General features: G+C 41.5%; 1 protein-coding gene across 15 annotated transcripts in view; it reads right to left on the reverse strand.

Annotated features, from left to right (window-relative positions):
* Positions 1–449: 449 nt before the first annotated feature.
* Positions 450–23,017, reverse strand: part of LOC110373018 (transient receptor potential cation channel subfamily A member 1) — a 113,386-nt gene continuing 90,818 nt past the window's right edge. For 5 of the 15 annotated variants that reach the window (XM_049838796.2, XM_064042559.1, XM_049838820.2 and 2 more), the window contains 16 exons: positions 22,714–22,839; positions 21,590–21,886; positions 21,100–21,339; positions 19,061–19,168; positions 17,470–17,660; positions 16,773–17,052; positions 15,729–15,898; positions 7,999–8,143; positions 7,601–7,717; positions 6,506–6,785; positions 6,183–6,388; positions 5,850–6,056; positions 4,939–5,211; positions 4,328–4,487; positions 3,586–3,716; positions 450–3,164 (listed from right to left, as the gene is read on the reverse strand). In XM_049838796.2, the coding sequence (XP_049694753.1) occupies positions 3,027–3,164; positions 3,586–3,716; positions 4,328–4,487; positions 4,939–5,211; positions 5,850–6,056; positions 6,183–6,388; positions 6,506–6,785; positions 7,601–7,717; positions 7,999–8,143; positions 15,729–15,898; positions 16,773–17,052; positions 17,470–17,660; positions 19,061–19,168; positions 21,100–21,339; positions 21,590–21,886; positions 22,714–22,839 (3,069 nt within the window). In that variant the 3' untranslated portion in view covers positions 450–3,026. Of the gene's footprint in view, positions 3,165–3,585; positions 3,717–4,327; positions 4,488–4,938; positions 5,212–5,849; positions 6,057–6,182; positions 6,389–6,505; positions 6,786–7,438; positions 7,547–7,600; positions 7,718–7,998; positions 8,144–15,728; positions 15,899–16,772; positions 17,053–17,469; positions 17,661–19,060; positions 19,169–21,099; positions 21,340–21,589; positions 21,887–22,713; positions 22,840–23,017 lie in introns of all 15 variants that reach the window. The other 10 variants (XM_064043168.1, XM_049838819.2, XM_049838802.2 and 7 more) reach the window with 8 other exon arrangements.

Genomic DNA, 23,017 nt, shown 5'->3' on the forward strand with positions numbered 1-23,017 from the left:
ACTACCATGTTTCGAAGTGCGCAGGTGCGAGATGCAAAATCAATATTGTTAGAGCGAACGGTACAAACTTCGGTATTTCAGAAACTACTAACGCCATCTGTCGGCAGTAACGTGATATCAAAACCAATGACGTAAGCACGACGGTGTTGTCATTTGAAATAAAAACTGTGTTGATGGAGGGATGAGATATGGAGAATAACAATCTGTGAAATAGTATTTGATGAAAAAATTTAGGATTTATTAACTATCATCTCGGATTCTGGGGACAATAGGTTTTCAAATGTTTTACACCAACTGTTCTTTACGTTAACGCAAACTAATTCTATATTTACATAAAATGACATATTTGCCGGGTAGTGACGTTCTAAAACTGAACTCGATATTAAAATATTTATAAGTGTGAATAATAAATAAATAAAAATGGGGTGATAAATGAACAACAACATTAATCTACTTTAATTCTTTATTTCCAAAAAAAATAACATCGAATATGTTGTTATATGATTGAGACTGTGGCCTGGATGGCAACGATGAAGTGAGTCTCAAAATATTATCTTAAGAAATAAAGTACACGGATATTCTTAGACATGACACCAATATTTTTATACTATTTGAATATAATGTATCTATACGACTAAATATTTTGGTAGCCGGAATATTTTATTCATTTTTGGAGCTTAGGCCATTTGCACACCGGGCTTACTAAATCAAGTTTGGGGATTTTTCTCTTTTTTGACGTATATTTGGGTCTGTTAAATAGTGTGCAAATGGTTTTATTCTGTGTACAAAATGCCTTACCTTTCGGTACCCTCGAGGTCAAAGTCTCATAGGACTAGCCTCGTAACTTATTCCTACGTGCGTTTACGCATTCCAAGCTCTTAACAACATTATCCAAAACATCTAACATGTTTCAAAAACACGTTCGTCCAAAAATACACATCTTTGTTGGTACTACCAACCTAGTCTCACTTTTTGGTCTAAGAAAAGGGTTGCCTATTTCTCATAACAGCCATCCATGGGATTAAAGAATGGACAGAGCATATATTTTTTTCAAAATTGACTAAGTCAAGAAAGAGGAAAAGCTACCTTTGCAATCATGTTTAAATTTGCTAAATTCTAGAAAATGAAAACTAGTGGAACGGTTTGTTTGTTTCTCTTTCTTTTCAATTTCATTCTGTCCATTGTACAAGCTTATGGAGAGTCCTTGTAAAATTTTTGTAGAAGAACCTAATAAAATATGTAATACGCAGCATAGTGCAATAGCAAGCATAATTAGTTCTTTCAGATTTGGTCTTTATGTAATTTAATTTATTTACCTATCTATAGTTTTTATACCTACCCAAATCAACAGATTTTAGTAAGGAATTAATCAATTGACTAACGGAAAGAAACTAGGATGGTAACACCGCTATCCGTTCTTATAAAAATTACGTACAAACACTACCAATAAATGTATATAAAATGATACATAAATATTTATATAATAGATAAAAATGTACATACAATGTATGGTCGTTAGAAGTCGCAAACTTCTTGTTTCTTAGTCAAATGCGTTAAAATATATAAGAGCTTTGCTCTCAAGTAAAGCTTGGACTTATATTATAATAATTATAGAGTTTAATATTACTTCAATCCTCTTTACATTTGGTTTTGTGCGAGTGGTCTGAGTGATAGTTTGATAACAATCAACAATATTTGAACATGAAGGTTTGTAACCAAACTGATCATACCATTGCCTATTTCTGATACTCCTATAAAAGCACTGGCTAAGCATTTTACTATATATGATTAGCAACTGGTGGAAAATTGGACAAGTTAATGACTATATTTCGCACCACCCGCACAGCGTAGAAGAGGTTTGAAAGTCTTTTAATGTTAAGAGAATCTTAATTGCACATTTTATTTTTTGTAAATAAACGTTGCTATATAAAATTTTAAAATAATTAACCAAAAGGAAACCAGCTCCTAGGTATACTTATGAAAATATTATGATTACATTAAAATGAGATGTAAACGGTTTCTAATTTCTAACAAAATATTAAAATTGATTGTTAAATTGTAATATTTGGTACAAAAGACTAGTTTCTTTATCAACTAAGGAATTCTTACTTCTGCCTTTTATTCGCACATCGTTTTTGGAATATATCCGAGCCTACAAAACGCATCAGGTCACTCTCTTGGCATATCCTGAAAATCAAGGTTTCGAGACCAAGGATACCGGAATTAATTACTTTTAAAAATGTACTGATATTTAGGAATTCATATTACTGAATTAACTTCTATATTAATAATCTATTTTTCGGATATTTCGTAAGTTTTTTAATCTATCGGGTATACAACCCAGAATCATTAGTAAATACTAAAAATGGTTACTAGATAGTCCTTAGCTAACATTTATGATATTAATCATGCTTAATTACATAGAATAGGTTCTGTGCCTTTTCTTAAATATTACTTATCCTATGCCATCACACCTGGTCTTTAGTATAAAAGTAGGCCAAGAAGAATATGCACTAAGTTTTCAAAATGGCTACCGATAGGTATAATGACGTAGCATAAAATCTTAAAAACATCCTAAACATTCATGAAATATAATTATAATAAAAAAAAACATTAAAAATAAATATAGAATATAAATTATTTCTTAATCCTAAGATGAAAAATAGCTGTAGATATAATAAGAAGCAGACAGATTTAGAACATAAGGAAAACCACAAGAGTAAGACTGAAGAAATGCATCGATACAAAGTAAACTACTGACATTAATTCTTACATTTAAAGATTTCAAACTACAACAATAAATTCGAGACGCTAATTCACTTTTGATATACTTTAATTTTAGAAATAATTATACTATGCCTAAAATCAAAATGAAAGTGAATGAATCCTAATGGAATCATCTCGATGAATTTGATGACACAAAAGTGTTTCTACGTGACGAAAGAAAAAATGAACTTATACATACAGAAGCAGTTATTTCTAAAACACGAAGGTCAGTAGAAGTGGTTTTGGGTTCGTCGTGATATTTAGCCACCTTTGTTGAAAGAGGAAGCAGTTCGCAGCTTCTTGCGGATTCTTGGTGAGCTCCAACGTGGGATCACTCTGGTGTCTCCGGGAGAAACGCCTTCATCCACATCGTCGGCTTCTGTCTTGATTTCCATTTTCTATAAAGGATAATGAAGGTGATATTGTTAGTGGTGAAACATGATGAATGATGGCGAAGTATATTATGACTGCGACTAAATGTCGTGTAAAAATCTATACACATACACACACATTACTTAAAAGTAATCTTTTGGAACTCTTCGAATAATGTATCCTGATAGAACCATTCAATCAGGAGCAGAATTTGTCATTTCATAAACATAGTAAACTTAAACTAGGATCTGTAAAAACCAAAGATTTTGAAAAGGTTCAAATTAATGTGTGTTTGGCTAGTACCTATTTGCCATATTTTATAAGCATCAGTATTTTTTAGGACTGGTGTGCGTTATTAGAAAAATATCTACGATAAGATAAACAAAAGTAAGGCTATGAAAAACTAGATGAAGATGATACTATAAGATTCAGTTTAATCTAACTTACCTGCACAATCAGGCGTACAAGTGTATGTTGTTGCTCCAGCACCAGTGATATGTCTCGCAGTTTGCGCTTCTGTTTCTCAAGCTCAGCCGTTATGTAATCCTCGCTGCTCTCCAGCACCAAGTCCAGACCAGCTGCAAAATGGTGATTGTAAAAAGTAATGGAATATGAAATTCGATTTTAATACTACCACTCAGAAAGAGTAAAACATTTAAGAAGAAAATATACAAATTTTAGAGCTTAAAAAACGATTTTGTTGAAATACCTCGCCACATACATACATATATAAAACAACAGATAATAAGTAAAACGTGTCAGATAAAGGGGACAAGAAAAATATAACATTCGCAATTAGATGATACATGGTAAAATCTGCCGGTAAAATCTAGATAGGACATCTTATATATCAATCAATTAACCTATAATAGATGCTAAATCTTAAATTACCAATTGATATTTACATTAAAATTTGCCTAGTTAGATAGCAAGCAACAAAGAAAAAACATTCGCTAGTAGATACAAGTCAGTTTCGAGCTACGACAAAGGTGAAAGTAGATCCGTATCTATCACTAACATTATAGGTTGACGGCCATTCCCAATATTCTAACTATCTGTTGTTTTGATTACTAGAGATAGTAATTTGACATTACTTGTGGGGCGAATATCAGAATTCTATCTCTAAGTAAGCACGTCAACGGATAGACATTATATTGGGAACTGCCAATGACGTATTGTATGAACTTACTGTCATCAGTGAAAGGGTTGCAGAACCATTTGCGAAGGATCAGGTCAAGGAAGCCGAGCTTGCATTTCTTGTTGTTCGGGTACTCAATTAGTTCGTCTTTGTCCACTTTCTCCAGAAGGATTGCTGGGAGTTTGCGCTCGAGCTCTGTATGAAGCACGACCTGGAAAATACAAAGTCAGTGATGAAATAAAGATAGTAATGACAGTATGTATAATGATAAGACGTAGATTGAAGAATAATAGGGAAACACCGCAACATGATGTTCATAGAAGAATTTTGATGTTATAGGTTACGTAGACCGGTGCATAGGGTTAAGTAAAACCCTTGGGGCTGTCGTTCCGTGGATGGGTGACTATGGTAGACGAGTTCGGTGAATGCACGATAAATTGGTGGGTCTCGGCTGTCATTTGAACATCTCAGGCATTCGTTACGGGTAATCAGAAGGCAGTAAGTCTGACAACCATTTTTACCTAGACGTATCGGGTTACCCAGGTAACTCGGTTGGGGAGATCAGATAGGCAGTTGCTCCTCGTACAACACTGGTACTCAGCTGCACCCGGTGAGACTTAAAGAAAGTTGTTTGAAATCAAAAATCCTTAGAATATAATTACCTGCATAGCTAAACGTTTCAGCTGAGCATTCCTCCTCACACTCTCAATGTCGCCGACAGCCAAACCGATCAGCAGATTCATCAACAAGATTGGCATCAACACCATAAAGATACCAAGAATAAAGAACGTTGGCATCGGGAATGGCAGAAGTATATCCGTCTCAGATTTGTAATAGGGTTGTACATAAGTGCCAACAAAGTCCAGTTCTCCAAGCATCATAGCAAAAGTCCTCATTAAAGACATCGGTATGCTATTAAATGACAAGTGGTGTCCCTGAAAAAGGCTTAGATGAGCAATTGGTTGCAAAGTACGCGTAAGAATGCTGAGCAAGTCGCTATGGCTTGAATATTATGAAGGATTACGCTTGTTTGATTGTGAAAGCAAATGTATTGTGTAATAAAAATCTTTGCGCATGATACGTGCTTTCATCGTGATTAAATATCGCATTATAAAACATTGATGTGGTTTAAGATTGGAAAACTTCATGACGTCATGAACGCGAGCTGGGACATATCTTCAGTAATGATGTAAAAGATGATTAAGACAGACGGTTCACAACATGATGGTATTAGTAAAAAAACTCCATGTTATAGTTGTCATCACACACAAACCTCGTACACAAACAGACACACTCGACACAAGAATGTGCTGTACAAACATTGATCCAGTTCAAAATTTGAAACCAAGACCAAGTGCACAAAACGTGGATCAAACAGCACTGTGCTATTTGGTTCTCAGAAGTGCAAGTTACCACATTATGTACTTACCTTTAATGTCAGTATCAAACACTGAGTCTTCTCATAACTCTATTTTCTAATTTAAATCGTGCAATAGCGTAAACAGTGGTAACTTGTTTAAATTTAAATTTTATCTTACCAACAATCTACAAAAATAGCAATATACATAAATACCGTCTCGTCAGGACCCACTTTAGACAGGAGGATATAAAACGCCAGCCCAAATGCGATGATCAGGATTGAAAACACCATCAACACTTTAATCAGGGTCTGAAGTATTTCCAGGAACATCACAACATAAATTCCGACTTGGTCAAAGCGTTGGAGTAACAGTAGCAGCTCAAACCATGATAAGAATACAGTTATTGATGCAGCCGAGAACTGGAACATATAATTTATTACGCATAAATAAATATCAAAATGGTTAGGTTCAAATTATTTCCATTTGTGTACACAAGATGCTGTTTAGTATTGAGGTGTTCCTCAAGTAGCTATACTATGACCAACCTGAATTTCATCAAAATATCCAAAGATCGTCGGGAAAACCATCAGAGTTGAGCTAATGTACAGCAACCAGGATACCAGATTTGATGGATCTACCATGTAATGCCATTTCTGTTGCTTCACATTATATGCTTCACGGACCAAACATATAGAGTTGTACACTAAAATGGCTACTGTACTTGTATACATGGCGACTTTCGACTCAAAATCTGAAACATTTTATTTAGTTTTATTATATTTCTATTATAAAAAGAAAATATAATACAGTTGAAAGTAATAACAATTAATTTAGGATGGTTGATAATCATTTGAATGAAGATCCTTACCTGGATTGAAAACGATGTTCTTGTCACTTTTGTTCTCGCGGTCAACATTAGCAGAGTCCGACAGGTTTGTGCATAGCTTTGCAGATTTCTTAGAAGGCGAGGAGGCATCAGCGTTCATCATCAGTAAATAAGTGTATACCGTTACGAATATTAAGAAAATGCAGTAGAAGAGAAGATTGGCCAAGTGAAAGTATTTTCCGTAGCTGTGCCATTTCATTTGCAAATACTTCTGGCTCAGTGGGTGGGCTAATAGCTCTACTCTGCCGTGTGCAACCATAGCCTAGAATTTTATTTACCAAAATGTTATTCAAAAATCTCTACACATTATCCATACATACATTATCCATTTATTATCCAAGAAAATAACCATATAGACTATAAGAACTGGAGACTTAAATATTTTTAATTTGTTTATAGTAACAAGTTTAGTTTACATTTAGGATCATCGAATATTGATCACAGACAAATTGAAAATTTGTGCCAGAACTATTGCGGTGAATTTCTATTATGTACAAAATTAAGTTGGATAAAATAAGCAAAATCAAAAACAGAACCCTCCACCTTAACAAACAGTGTTGGTTAGTGAAAGCGTCGTGTGTTGCCGTGTATTTTACGAATACTAGGTACTTGATGCATTGGTTTGAGATGGAAGAGTCAATTTAGGCAAGAATTAAATTAAGTTATAGCAGTTTCAAATACTGTCCAACCTGTTTGATCATTATGGACAATATTTGAATCATGAAAGGAAATTATAATGTATTTAATAAATAATTATGCCGTTTTAAGTACACATCACCCTAACTTGTATTTAGACCGAGTCCTATTTGTTGTAATAGTTAGTAGACTGATTTATCTGGCACCAATGCATCAAAATCCAAATAGAAGAGTTGTGTATGAAAGCTAGGCACCACTCTGCAAACAATTTTGACTCACGTTGATCACACACAACGGTTCTGGCCGATACTTGGGATCATTAAGAGCCAGTCTCAACGCGTCGACCTCAAGCTTTGACCGTTGGTAGAATTTGAAAGAATACTTAATCTGCGATTCAGCAAATGAAAAGAAAATGTATTCAAATTATAAATTATGACTTACATTTAGAGCAGGTAAAGGTATGTTCTGGGATTTTGGCACGTTCTCCGATTTCCGACGAACGTTATTGCCATCTTCCAACTTTAGTTGTGGACACAGGGCATCGAAGCTATACTTTATCTAAATAGGTTTTTAAAAATGTTAGATTGACTGAATATAATGTAAATCTAACTTTATCTTAAGTAATTTGTGTCTGAATTTTTAGTGTAACTTACAAGTTATTTACCCTGTAGGAGGCTAAAATGATAGTGTAATATGTATAACTGTTTATGAATACAATTAATAAAATTTTATATTTTTCTACATAACCAAATAAAACCTGTTTTTAAAAATTGCTCTCGAACAATATCTGAAAAATAAGCCATCAGAATTGTTTAGCTTTAAGGTATGGTTGGACTTACGTAAAAGCTCTTGGAATCCTTTTTGCAGTTGGCTTTAGTGATGCACTTATCCTGAACAGCTTCGAAGACCCGTGGCATGTAGGCGATGAGGGCTAGAGTGACGCACGGATGGCGGTCCGAACGAAGCGCCATCACCTCTTTAGCACTGAAATATTACAATGAAGGTAAGAGAATATTGATAATATAATTCGAAAGCTGAAGATTTTGTTTAAAAAAAATCATAAATGTTCTGCAAGAAGATTTGTGTAACATAATTATGCAATGTCATCGCAATTCATGTTCTTAGTGTCTCATCGTTTTAAAGGTATGGTCTTGGTGGGAATCGTAGACAGTGGAACAGCGTAGTCCAGGAATTCCAAGTAAACTCCGCGTAAACCAAGACCACGCTGGTCCCTCTGGAAACTACTGCAATCCGCGCTAATCGCGAACGTCATCCAAGATGCAAATAAGCTGAGGATGCAGGGCGTAGGTAAACATTCTGGGCCTCAAAACAGAAACTGAGCCTGCCAAGCCGAAGTACTCAAGACTGTCATAACCCAAGAAATGAGGTGCGGGGCAATGCGTCCACCGCTCTCCCTTTTTTGTTGTCGCTGGGCTAAAAATGCTATTACGCATCCCCTTCCCGTCGGGGGACGGGAGAGGGGTATGTGGGACTCCCCGGTAAAAACGTTCCCGGTATACCCACTAAAAAGGCCCAGCGGCACTCCGACCTCGCCTGAGTGGAGGGGGTCTGGGAATCTATGGCATCCAGTCCCCCACCGGCGATTGCCCGCCTTACGGCAGGCCCCTCATTCCTCCCCCTAGTGGGGATGGATCCTTATAATGGCCGGAGCGCAGGGGTTGATCCTTGTGATGCAGGCGGTGGCGCCCCCGCGCCTGTCGCCCGCTGATCACCCCCCGGGGCGGATGGGGACGGAGGTTGTATTCGCCGTCTTCTGCCCCTTCTTCGTCTACGGAGCGGCACCGCGAGAGGATCGTTCTCCCGCATGCGCTCCGCAGCTTCCTTCTGGGACATGATGTCTTCACAGAAGGAGGCTACCGCTTCCCATGTCTCTTCACCTCCCAGCATGGCAGCAATCACGCTGGGAAGCGAGAGATCGTTCCCGACCACTGCCATCAGGGCGCGGCGGGGTTCAGCCCACGATGGGCACACCTGGAGTGTGTGCTCTGCCGTATCCTCCGTGGCTTCGCAGTGGTGACACTGTGGGGTCGCCTCCTCCCAATCCGATGCAGGTACGATCCGAAGCAGCCATGTCCGGACAGCACCTGCACCAGACGCATCGAAAGGCACCCATGCCGCCGATCGAGCCATCCGTTCAGGACAGGCCCGATGGCATCCAGCGTCCAGCGACCATACGTTGCCGAGGCAAGATCTTCGGCCCAGTGCAGAGTTATTGCCTCCCTTGCCTCCTCACGCACCTCTTCCTTTTCTGTCGGGTCTGGGCGCCGGTTTAGCGCCTTCTGCTCCGCCGTCCAGTCGTACACTCTGGCGAGCACCCAAGCCTCGAGCTCCCAGGGAGGAGTTCCCGCCAGAACGCACGCCGCCGCGAAGCTCACCGTGCGGTACGCCCTCGACACCCGCTGTGCAATGGCCCTTTGTGGCCTGCGGATGGCAGCGGCGTTCACCCTACTGCACAGTGAGTCTGCCCAGATTGGGGCCCCGTACAGTGCCATACTTTTGAGTATGCCGGCGTATAGTCGTCGGCATTGGTCGCCGGGTCTCCCGATGTTTGGGAGGAGCCATGAGAGGGCGCCCGCGGTCCTCATCAAGCGCGTCGACAGGCCGCTGAAGTGTGCTCTGAAGCACCACTTACTGTCGAGCACTATGCCCAGATATTTCATCTGGGGCTGCACCCCGATGCGGACACCCTCCACATGGATATGGGCGTCGGGCGGTTGGTGCTGCCGAGGGCCATGGAAGAACACGGCCTCGGTCTTGTGCAGCGCCACCGTCAGCCCTAGGCGGGAGATTCTGTCCGGACAGCACCTGCACCAGACGCATCGAAAGGCACCCATGCCGCCGATCGAGCCATCCGTTCAGGACAGGCCCGATGGCATCCAGCGTCCAGCGACCATACGTTGCCGAGGCAAGATCTTCGGCCCAGTGCAGAGTTATTGCCTCCCTTGCCTCCTCACGCACCTCTTCCTTTTCTGTCTGTTCCACCACTTGAGAACCGCCCGCCGAAGCCAAGCTGGCTGCCTCTCCAAAGTTTCTCCCCCTGGCCGTCAGGAGGGTGTCGTCTGCATAGCAGATGACAGACGTGCCACGTGGGAGGTTGCCCCGCAAAAGCCAGTCGAATCCGATGTTCCACAGAAGTGGCCCTAGAACTGAACCCTGTGGGACACCGGACTCGACGGCGTAACGTCGGAGCTGGCCCGACTTGTCCACAAGGAGGACTGTACGGTCCCTCAGGTAGTCCGCCAATAGTCCCCGCAAATATGGAGGCACCCCATGAAAGCGAAGGGCCTCCAGTATGGTGGAGTGGGGAATTGAATTGAAGGCATTGGCTATGTCGAATGACACAGCCAGCAGTCCATCTCCCGCATCCATTGCCTCCCTCACCTGGCCCTTGAGTCGGGACAGGGCATCAACTGTCGAACGCTCAGCTCGAAAACCGAACTGAGCGTCCGCTAGATCCGGGCCGATTGTGCCCAGATGTCTGGTGATACGGGCAGCGAGGATCCTCTCGAACATTTTACCGACCTCATCCAGTAAAACGATGGGTCGGTATGCCGATGGGGAGTCCACCGGCCGCCCTTCCTTCCGAAGAAGGCACAATTGGCCCTCCTTCCATGGCTTTGGGAACCTCTCACACGTCAGGCACGCACTGAATAGGTCCCGAAACCTTTCTCCCATCTGGGAGGTGGCGATGGCCACCACCTTTGCGGGGACGCCGTCCGGACCTGGGGCCGTCTTTTTCCCCCTCAGGCAGAAAACTGCCTTCTCTACCTCGTCCTCCGTAACCGGCGGGACCTCCTCGGCCGATGGAGCTGTACCCTGCGAGGCGCTCATCACTGGTGGAGTGAAGTTGTCCCTGCGCGGAAACAGGGACTGGACCACCCCATCCAGCAACGATGGCTCGAGGGTCTCGGCAACTGGGGGACCGTACGGGCGCAGTTTATTGCGTGCCGCTTTGTAGGGCCTCCCAAAGGGATCAATGTCCAAGCCCTCAAGCATCTCCGCCCTTGCGCGATCCTGGGCTGTGCCCATTTGCGCCGTCAGCGTCGACTTGGCCTCAATGTAGGTTGCATAGAGGCGGTCCTCGTTGTCGAGGTCGCGAAGGCGCCGCCGCCGACTTCTTGTGTAGGCCCGCCTGGCCGCCACACAAGCGGCCCGAAGATCCCCCAACTCCTCCGACCACCAATAAACGGCGCGTCTAGGAGGCGGACGATGAGACCGAGGCATGCTAGAGTTGCACACCTCGGTCAGGGAGACCCTTAACTGGACCGCTGTGGCGTCCACATCCCGGGCTATTACAGGAGGAGACAGCCAGTCCTGGACGAAAGCCGCCTCCGAGGCGGCCTCCCGGTCTAGGCGGGAGAGCGCCCACCGTGGGAAGTGCGATCGACCCTCCTGGGTCCCCTGGGAGCCCGGGGTGGAAATATCGAACCGCACGTATCGGTGGTCGGATAGCGTCTCCACCAGCTCCACCCGCCAGTCCACTACACAGGCCGCCAAAGAAGGGGATGCAAAGGCGAGGTCCACGATGGAGCCCCCCTGCCGCCGCACGCAGGTGTGAACTGTTCCCCTATTCAGGAGGGACAGACCGGATGACACGGACCAGGTTTCCACCTCTCGTCCTCGGGCATTGGTGGTTGGGTTACCCCATATTGCCGACTTGGCGTTAAAGTCGCCTAAGACCAACACCCGTTGCTGCACCACTCCGCTTGCCACCCTGGCGAGCACTTCGAGAAAGTTCTCGAAGTCCGTGAGAGGGCGGTTTGGGGAGAAATACACCCCTATTAGGGCTATGTCACCCCACGCGGCAGCCACGTATCCCGGTCCCCTCTCTAAGAGTGAGAGGGAGGGGGAATCCGTGGAAGACCGTGCTACCAAAGCAACTAAGCCGTTGTCGTCTCCCAGCCAGCTGCGAGGGACAGAGTACGGCTCGGCAACAACCGCCACGTCCACCAACCACTCCGCAAAGGTTTGAACTAGGGCTTTCAAATACCGGATTTTTTCAATTCCGGTATCAATACCGGTATTAAAAATTTCAATACCGTGATCACGTGATCACGGTATTGTCGGTCATGCTAATATTGAAATATTCCAGATAGCTCCTTTATGCGACTTCGAAGTGATTTTGCAAGATTTTGACGTAAGTCATTGCTTGCAAGCTTGACCATCTAACTTCGTCAACATAAATTTTAGCGCAATATCCGCTTTTAGTAAATTGGCATTGCGTTTTCAAATTTTTAATACAGTTACTTTGACTACAGAAAGGCTGTTGTAAATATTTTTTAATATTGTCAAATCGAATTCGTCTAATTTGAAATCGGGGTTTAATTTTAGATCGAATAAAACTTTTAAAACAATCCTTTAGTTTAAAAAGCGTCCAATCATAGCCCCGACACTATGACTAAAAATGAGATTGACTTCATCATGACGAACAAGAAGCACATAGTCAGAGACGTCTCCTTGATCAATAGGTTTAATACCGGTAGCGATCACCGACTTGTCCGAGGCTCTCTGAATATCAACTTCAAGGTCGAACGTTTTCGTCTGATGAAGGCTTGGCTCCGACCAACACTGCTCCAAACCATTTCAGGATCTGAAACTTTCCAGTCAAATTTGCCGCCGTGGAAATCACAACAGACGTTGGAAACGACACCAGAACCACGAATATGTGGTTCAGATCCTCAGGGAGGAAGGGTCGATATTCTGTAACAAGCAGCGTAAGGGCAAGAAATCAAAGCTTTCGGAAGAGACATTGGGGCTTATGAAGAAACGACGTGAAAACCCGCCTGTCACTTCGTCAGCTAAGCGGGCTCTAAACCAAGAGATCAACAAGCACGTACGACACGACCTACGGTGCTCCAATACTCTTGACATTGAAAGAGCAATTGAGCTGAATCGGGGGTCAAAGGTGTTCGTACAATCTCTTGGAAGAAGCCACTTGACGAAGCTGACCACAACAAGTGGAGAAGTCATTTCTTCGGTGCCGGCAGTCCTTTCGGAAGTGGAAAACTTCTATGGCCGGTTATACGCATCGCATGCATCTCGACCTGATCCCGGAAATGAGGATTCTAGAGCTACTGGGGGAGCTCCAGAAGCTTTTTAACGCCGTCCTGTTTGAAGGGAGAACTCCAGAGGCGTGGAGTAGGAGTTTGTTGTCGTCCTGTTCTTCAAAAAGGGAGACAAAACCCTGCTGAAGAACTATCGACTCATTTCCCTCCTAAGCCACGTATATAAGCTGTTCTCAAGAGTGATCACGAACCGACTTGCGCGAATACTCGACGAATTCCAACCACCGGAGCAGGCTGGGTTTCGGAGCGGATACGGCACCATATACCACATCCACACAGTGCGGCAGATTATACAGAAGACCGAAGAGTATAATCAGCCCCTGTGTCTAGCATTTGTGGACTATGCGAAGGCCTTTGACTCGATTGATATATGGTCTGTTCTGTCTGGAGTCCCTGCAGCGTTGCCAAGTAGATTGGCGGAAAAAGGCTCGGAGGATGATGATGACATCTTACGAGTACGTAGTTATTTATCTTATTTAATACAACTTCCTGCTACTTATTACAACAAACCACAATAATTAAAATTATAAAAAGATTGTAATACCGTAATCACGGTATTGGCTCGTCAATACCGGTATTGAAAAAAGACCAAAATATATCCGTGATCACGGTATTACGGGATCCCGTAATACCGGTATTGAAAGCCCTAGTTTGAACCAGCAGGCTCTGGGCTGCTCTGTAGTGGTTGATGTTCGCTTGAAGAACACGTCGTCGATGCCCAGCCATCAGTCGGTGTTCATCGCGCTTCCCTCGGTTGCCGGCACTGGAACTGGAGTTTCAGAGGTGGCGGCAGCAGCAGGCCGCACCGGCGCCTGCAGTTTGCCCTTCTTCGGTGGCGGTCGGCATTCCTTGCCCGCCATTACGTGGTCGGATGGACGACCATTGGCAGCGCATACTGCGCAATGCATGGTGGCAGCCTCGCAGCTGGCCAACCTATGTCCCTCTTTTCCGCAGCGGAAGCATAGCTCCCCACGCTCGGCAGTGGACGGGCAGAGAGGCCGGGTGTGTCCGATGCCGAGGCACTTGAAACAGCGCATCGGCGCATCCTCAAGCACTCAGACCCCACCCGAGCTAAACCCGACCGGGAGGCGGCCCTTAGCCAGAACCGCCTTGGCAGCTACGACCGGGCACTCTAACCTCATAGTGCCCATACCCCTGCGGCCAGGTCTAATGGCTCGGCCCTTGACAGATGCGACGGCGCAGCCCCCCGCCGCCGCAACCGCTGCCACCACCTCCTCTTGCGTGACCGAGTCGTCGAGGTCGGTCACCTCTAGAGCTACACACTTAACGGCCCTCACCACCTTGGCCGTGTCCGCGACAGCCTCTCTGAGCTTCGTCGCAAAGAGGTCCGCCTTGGTGCCGCGTTGAGCCCCCGAGAACTCGAAGATACGAGCCCCCGTTTGGGTCTTCCGGCACGTAATTCTGCCAGCCCCAAGTTCTGCAGGGTCGACGTTTGTACGAGCCCGCCGCAGCACGGACTCGTATGTCTCCCCGCGTTCCGCTGCCTCTGGGGTCAACGTGACCACCACGGCTTCGGTTCTTGGAGGAGGAGCGAGCTTCCTCCTCCTGTCCCCTAAAGCGGCAGGCTTGGCTGCAGGGGGCTCGGGAGCTAACTGCTTACCCTTCCGCTTCCTCGCTACCACCTTCCACCGCTCTCCCTACCTCAACAGTTGTGTGTCAGAGACTAGAGGAAGCAAAGACGATATCACTTCGCGAATCTTTAAATCTCGAGCCACCTTTGCACATTTGCGGCCCGTATGACAATCACGGAAACTGACACGGAGAGTCAAGCTTAAAATATTCCGATCCAATTTGAAAACCGTATTGCTTTATGGGTGCGTAATGTCGAAGGTCACCAAAGACATCTCTTGTTCAAAGTCCTGGTCTTCGTGAACCGATGTTTTTACAAAATAATCGGGATATACAGGCCCGAAAACATATTAAACTTAGATAGGTAGTAATATATGGGACCGCTGCAACGAAGTTCCCGTCGACCAGCAGATCAAACGCCGCAAATGGGCTGGATTCGCTAGCTTGTAAGCCTTATACTGGAATCACCAAGAAAAGCGTAAAAGTGGTCGTCCAAAGCAGACTTGGCGGTGGACTATCATTGCCGAAGCGAAGACTATTGGCAAGACCTGGAGCGAAGTTTAACGCGATGCTCAAAACAGAACGGGATGGCGTCACACTTACATAGGAGAGAATATCTCATCGTGGTCATCGTTTCCCATTTAATAAAATAGTAATAGTAAAGAATGGATGGTCCATTAATTAAACATTTTTAAGTTGATGTGGAAATATTTGCACTTAATTGCATACATGTGGTGATACTGGAAGCCCACCGGAATAAAATTTGATGAAAAAAAATAGCCAAAATTACTAAATTTCAGAATTTTATGATATTTTAGCTAATATAGTAGTGACAGGTGATCTTTTATAATCTCTACATTATACTGTCTTTTTCTATTGAAAACAATACATACCGGTGTTCATGGGTGACCATAGCTAAAGCTGCTTCAGGGAACTTGTAGTAGATAGCGTAGTCGATGGCACTCATGTCGAGGTTGTTGTAGCTGAGGCGACATCCCATGGACAGGAGGAGAGCAATGGAGTTCGGCTTGTTCTCCATGGTGGCCAGGTGGAGTGGTGTGTTCTGTAACAGTAGACGGAAGAAATCAAAAAACAAATAGATAGTACGAAGTTCTTAGCTACACTCTTTAAGTGAATATCATTACTTTAACCAATTTTTAAAATAATATTAAAAAATGATAGGATTTTCAATGTGTTTAGTATGCATACCAGGTCGTCTTGCTGACTACATATTATTTGGTCACCTGTACTGGTAATGTGTATATTTATGTTTGAACTATGGTCCTAGTTCACCGTTTTCATTGTTTATGTTATATGTATATGTATAATGTACCTAGTTACTTTTTATAATTTTGTATAATAACGTTTTTAATATTTTGTATGTAGACATAATTGTGTTGCTGGGAAGTTTATTCAACAAGTTGGCCTTCCCAGCAAAAACACATAAAATGTATTTGTAGCCTATGTTACTTGAATATAGGTCTGCATCAGGACTTGCTAATCTATTTTTGTTAGGCGCAAAAACTCATAAAAATGAGTTTTTCTATGGTCTAAAATTTAATTCTGGAGGGTAGCAATTAGGTAGCAACTCTGGGTGAAAAAAAAAACTCAATACTTTTGCGCCATTTCTTCACACTGGTAAAGTGACAGCCATCCTGATATCAGAATGGCTGTCACCTTAGGATGCTGAATATCTTCAAAACCACGAGGGTAGCAATTGGTAGCAACTAATGGTAGCTGGTAGCAATTAGGTAGCAACTCTCTATATGTATTTCGAGAGGATCGGTGATTTGTGACGGCGGTCCTGATGCAGACGAATATAGTGTATCTTTCAAACAGCGAAAGAATTTTTGAAATCGGTTCTGTACTTTTGTAACCTCCAGAGTACAGAAACAGGTTTTCTCTTTATTATATTAGTATAAATAAATTGTACGTACCCCATCCTTATCAGACTGGTCCAGCAGATGGGAATGAACTGAATGCAGCAGTTCAATCGTCTGAGTGTACCCAGACATCGCAGCTAGATGCAAGGGATTGCGTCCATTATGATCCCGATGCAACAACGCTCCACGATTCAGTAAGAGATGCACGACTCTGGTGTGACCTTCACGAGAGGCTATGTGAAGGGGAGTTAGACCTTCGCCATCACTCTCGTTGATGATGAACGTGCCTTTGTCGGAGTCGAGGAGTTGACATGCGGTGTGGTAACGCCCGTATCTGTAATCAGTTGGTGGAAACGTGAGTGGTTGATATATTTGGTTTTGCTGGCATATGCAAAGGAGAACAAATGTTGATGATTTCGATGAAGTAATCTAGTATCTTTGGTAGATATTTCAGAAGCGATAAGCACTATACTTATTGTTGTTGAATTATAATTTCATAACGTTATTTATTACATACGTTTGACCATCTTTTTGCATCATTTTGAGCTTGGGATATTCTTAACTACAAAGCCCTATAAGGAGACCGCATTCTGTCTACTTGAAGAGTTTTAGTTGGTGAGGAAGGCTTCACGCCTTCACTTAAATTTATAGCAATGGGATCGCTATTGGCAAATATGCAAATATTACTTTCAAACATATGTATTTAGGTAGACACGCAAAAGCAATAGCATACAAGTTACCCCACACATACCTCGCAGCAAAATGCAGAGGACTCTCATTATTATTGTTCTTCAAGTTGATACAAGCGCCCAATCTGATGAGGTTCTCCAAAGACCTGATGTGGCCCTCCCGGCTGGCGTAGTGGAGGGGAGAGCATCCAGCACTGTCCTTCTCATTAAGGAGTTGAGCCAGGCTTTTGTCACAGCGGTTCTGTAACGTTAACTGTTTAGTGAAGAATGGGGTCATGAAATTGGATTATGAAGGTTATTTACAAGTATGGAAAGTGGAGATGGTAATTTCTAAGGTTTCTGATGATGTATTAGACAATTTTGTTAATAAAGTATTGTTAAAGATGAAATGCATACATGCCTTTTTATTTGTAAGTTTACTTGATAGTTTAGACTTAAGTTTTTTACTAGCTCCGAATACAAAAGAATAAAACTATTATGGTGTATTTCAATTTAAAATATTGCATTGGTGCTACTTAGAAAAGTCAAAATGTACGTGTGAACAATAATAAGTGTTAAAATCAGTGTTTTCAAACTATAGATTTCGAAACAAGATAATCAGACAGTGTAGTTTCAAAATCACTCAGTGTAGGTGCTACTATAAACCAGTGTTTATCAATACCTACATAGGTGGCTGTCAGTGACGAAAGATCAGCAGAACTTAGCTCAAACATTTTCAAGGGCACTAATCGATCGAGAGACAAGACAAGAGGTCTTATCTCACTAGCAGGGTCAAGTCACACTGAAAGAGTGTTAAAGAGAGCACTTTTGCTTGAGTAAATTTACAAAAAAATTTGAATTTTATTGTTCTGAAAAATAGAGTTTATTGTTATTGGTGGTTGTCCGTTAAATTTTTTATAGTTATATTTTATGTTGATTCAATTTTTTCCGGTCATTGCTCTTTCAATGTGACTTAACCCACGCCCTAAGTAAAACAAAATATGTATTTCTAAATTGAACACTACTAAACTTACTATTTCTGCCGACTTCAAACAACATACTTGTATAACCTAAATAAATTAAAGAAATATTCTTGTTATTTTTACACACCTGTGAAACAATTTTAGTATATTTGAAGTCCCTCAGAAATTCATTATTTTATTTCTAACACACATTATTAGTTTTCATTATTACAAAATTATTTTGTTAATAAAATATAGTTATTTATTTTTAATTATCTATCGAAACAGTAATTGCTTTGTTAGGACAGATACAACACTGGTTACTGATAAAGTCTTAGATAGTTAGATAGAGGTGCTTAACTGACAGCTAACCATAACTTTTAGCTGAAATTATAATCAGCCCTTATATGGCAGAAAAGATTAACTTTTGTATAACTAACTGACACTAACGGCCAGTTTCTTCATCAAAAGTTAAAGTTAAAGTAATGTCTAAAGTAAAAGTAACGGTCAAATTCGTTTTTTCAAGGCTTAAGTGACAGCAAAACTAATAGAAAAATTTAATTTAACCGTTACTTTTACTTTAGACATTACTTTAGCCATAACTTTAACTTTAACTTTTGATGAAGAAACTGGCCGTTAATCGATAAAACCGGCTTACCACTATATTAGGTACATAATGTATGCCTAGTAAGCAAAACAATTGAATGCTAACCTTGCAGGTAGCCGCAAAGTCTTCAAGCCTGCCCCCATTCATCACGACAAGATGGAGAACATTCCTGGAGTTGATGTCTTTCAATTCGATGTCAGCACCCAGACGAATCTGAAAAACGATCGTCATAAATCAGTAGATAAATTATTCATATTCCTTTTTTAGTTTACTTCACTTCAATATTTCGTTAAAAAAAATATACCATAAAACGATACATATCTGATTATGAAGCGTTTGTAGAAACTTAGGTACGCTTAATAATCAGATGTCCAAGATATACTTGTGAAATCAATTAAACCAATCTGACCATTACACATATTAAAAATAGTAATCAAAATAAGATTACACATACAATAATAACAAAATAGAAAAATCCATGTCCCTTTTATAAACATAATAACGCCAAAAAATATTCTGTATTTACTGAGCAAGCCAACTTCGTAGCCAAGTCAGTAAGAGCGCGCGCACACTAAAAATATTAAGACGGCCGATAGTTGATTTGGGCTCATAAATCAGTATGAAGATGAATGGAAGTACACACGTAACAACGATTAGGAATTTGTTCGGTATCAGACCGACTAAAAACTTTGATTAAACTCACAATTTTCTGAAAAAAAAAAATGTTCCTAACAGTGTGCGCGCAGGCTAATTGTAATTTGTTGGTATAAACAGTTTTTGGTAGATAAACGCACGAAGCCACGTAATGAGGGTGAAATCCGCCAAATTAAGGTGACCCAAAAGGGTCTTTGTTACGGTATTATCAAATCGATTATGCGGGTTTGAAAGAAAACATTTTCCCTATATATGTGCCTTTTTTACATGGTTTTCGCGATGTACATTGTAAATGCGTCATGAATTTGGTGAGAAAATATTTTTCTAAAATCTAACGCAGCAATCTCAATAGTTTGCAATATTTAGCGCTATATTTCGTTGTTGAGAAAAGCACCTCTTGTTTATAATGATTATTCCATTAGATTGACTTTGGTACAGCCTCCTTTTCTAACAAGCAAATATTTTTTTCTAATCGGATTAGGTGATTAATGAGAATCGCGCGTTCCAGCAAACCATTTCTTAAGCTTTATAATATGGAAGCCGACCCCAACATAGTTGGGAAAAAGGCTCGGAGGATATATATACATATATATAATATGTATAAGTAGGTATATGTAGATTAAAATTGTAGACAAATAATGTTTATCTATATTGATGCAGATATGTTAGAAGTATTTAACAATTCCTAACACAATACCACTAGTCGATACGGCAATAATGTTACGAACGTCGCATGACATATGGTGGCAATTTGTACACTGTCAAGCACACTGCATCGGACACTTCATCGGCAACGAACTGAAGTGGTCGGGAGTTATGACTACTGCGAACTAGTATCAATATGTCATAACTCAGTTTACAATACCCATTTTGTACCAAAACCTTCTAATATTCTACGAATATTATAAATGTGAAAGTTTGTGAGAATGTATGTTTGTTATCTTTTCATGCATAAACGGCTGGATCAAGTTGGTTGAAATTGGTTGGTGTGTAGTTAGTTGACTCCCTGGATTGATACATGGACTAGCCACTTTTTATCAACATACCACGCGGGCGAATCCGCAGCTAGAAGCTAGTATTGATATAAAATTTCGAAAGATGAAGAAAAAAATCCTAAATGTATGGTAATAGATCAAAACTGTCTGTAAGTTGAATGTTAGGATTTCCGGCTAATGTAATGCCATTTACAGAAAAAATATTTTTGGCCTTAATGTCCTGTCATCAGTCTTGTTCCTGATTTAGCTAAAGACATTAATCTCAGAAAATCGTAATAGGTACTTATGTCACCAATAGCTGAATGACGAAAAGTTCATTAACATGTCATAGGGAAATCTCAAACCTTTCTTTTTTTAATTTCCATAACATATTAATTATTCTGAAAAAGCTTTCTGTAGGGCTTTAACATTTGAAGACGTCTTCAAATACGTTTTCATTGTATCTAGACCACATAATTCATACTTATTCACAACAAATAAGGTAAGGATACTCACCAAAGTATGCACAGTTCTCCACCCAGCCCTGGAAGCAGCGAGAAGCAACGGCGACCTGCGCTCCTTATCCAGAGGGTTGATATCAGATCCCTCGGAGATAAGGTAGTTCACGATGTCCGGATGGTCGAACATGGCTGCGCAGTGGACTGGAGTCATCTTCTGAACATCGCAGGACGTTAAACAAGCGAGCTTCTCTGTTGGCTGCATGGTGAACATCAGCTTCACAATCTCAAGGGCACCCTGGAAAGTACATAAACAGTCTCAGAATATGGAAAGATCTAACAAATGTATAGCAATAAACCATATAAATATGCTGTCTTCAGTAATAATCGTTAAGACTACGTCCTCAGCCGCTTGCTTTCAGAAGATTAGTGCTACCGTACTTTGCTAAGCGTACCGAAGAAACTCAATCAAAGTTTTCCACTTAATCTTTCAGTGCAGTTCTTAATAATAGGCGTTCTAAGAGCTTAGTAACTAAGACTGTACGTACCTGAGCGCAGGCCAGATGTACGGGTGTAGATAGATCGTACTGTTGAGTTGAAATCTTTGCTCCAGATTTGAGGCAAAGTTCAACGGCTTTGATGTCTCCTCCATGCACAGCTGAATGTAGTGGCACATTCCCTTCATTGTCGTACAAGGATATCATCGACTCCCTGGTACAGCCTTTGGACTCTCCCCATTGGAGGAACACCTCCATTGTTCTTGATGAAGCGTTCTTAGCCGCTTCGTGGATCGGGTAGTACCCGTTGTTGCAAGCTCTCTTGCACTCTGCGCCTAAGTCTGTGATCTGTGTCGATGTAAACTAGCATAAATATAAAAATGTTTTGGTAATGCTGTAAGTGCTCTGAAATAGGACATTAAAAGGGAAAATTTTGAAAAAATATTATAATAATTTTGAAAAAAAACATACTTGTCTTCAGTTGAATACTAAAACTGAAATTCACTTTCCAAGTCCTGGTTTTTTTGTTGTGCTAATTAAAATTATGCTTAAGTTCACTGCCAATCGGAAAAGGTAATATAATCAATCCATGACTGTAACGCTTAAAGATTAATAACATAATACTTTGTCAGTAAAGTAACTAACTATCCTCCGTCTAAACAAGAGAAGAGACACTCTCGTTTGCAAACATCTCACTATGTATTCTCTACGCCGACAACAACAAAGTGATTGATCATACACTACCACTCAGGGTCTATCTCAGGTAGGCAGAGTAATCTTGACAATGACCGTAACTCCTCCGTGTAAACAAACACGGTGCATCTTACAATGTAACATTGACAGAGCGTCAATTCCCTCCTACGTAGACTCCGTTACAGATTGGTTGCTTCGCCCATAGGATCGTGACGAATAGTACCCGATCCAATGACGTAAGTTCGAGGAATATGGTCTATGGAATATGGAGTTGCATGACTATGGTAAATTACTTTTACACGTCCCATAAACAAGCCTACTAGAGCTTCGAGATGTCTAAAGAAACTTCGAGATTGTTCGATAGAGTTACCAAGGTCCTGGTACACATTGACGATTACTGACTTTAAAATCCAGGTTTCAAGATATTTTCAATTATAACGTTACTTATGTGAATACGCAATATGAATTATTGTATAAATTACCAGTATTTTGGCGCAGATGTCGTGGTCGTGTATCGCAGCGAAGTGAAGAGCCGTACGTCCGTGCTCGCCTCCAAGCTCCACGTTGAATTGGTCCTTATACTTCGTAAAAGTTTGAAGGACCGAGACCTGAATTAGGAGAATTTTGTCCAAAAGTCTCATAAAGTTGTAGAAGTTAGAGTCAAAATATTGTTTTATAAGTAGGTGGTTGTGAAAGTCGACCAAATATGTTTCTGTACATAAGTAAATTGTTATCTTTCAATGGTTTTATAAAGTTTTCGGATACTAAGTTTCAACCAGGAAATCC

The sequence above is a fragment of the Helicoverpa armigera genome, chromosome 1 (assembly GCF_030705265.1).
Source record: "Helicoverpa armigera isolate CAAS_96S chromosome 1, ASM3070526v1, whole genome shotgun sequence".
NCBI lineage: Eukaryota > Metazoa > Arthropoda > Insecta > Lepidoptera > Noctuidae > Helicoverpa > Helicoverpa armigera.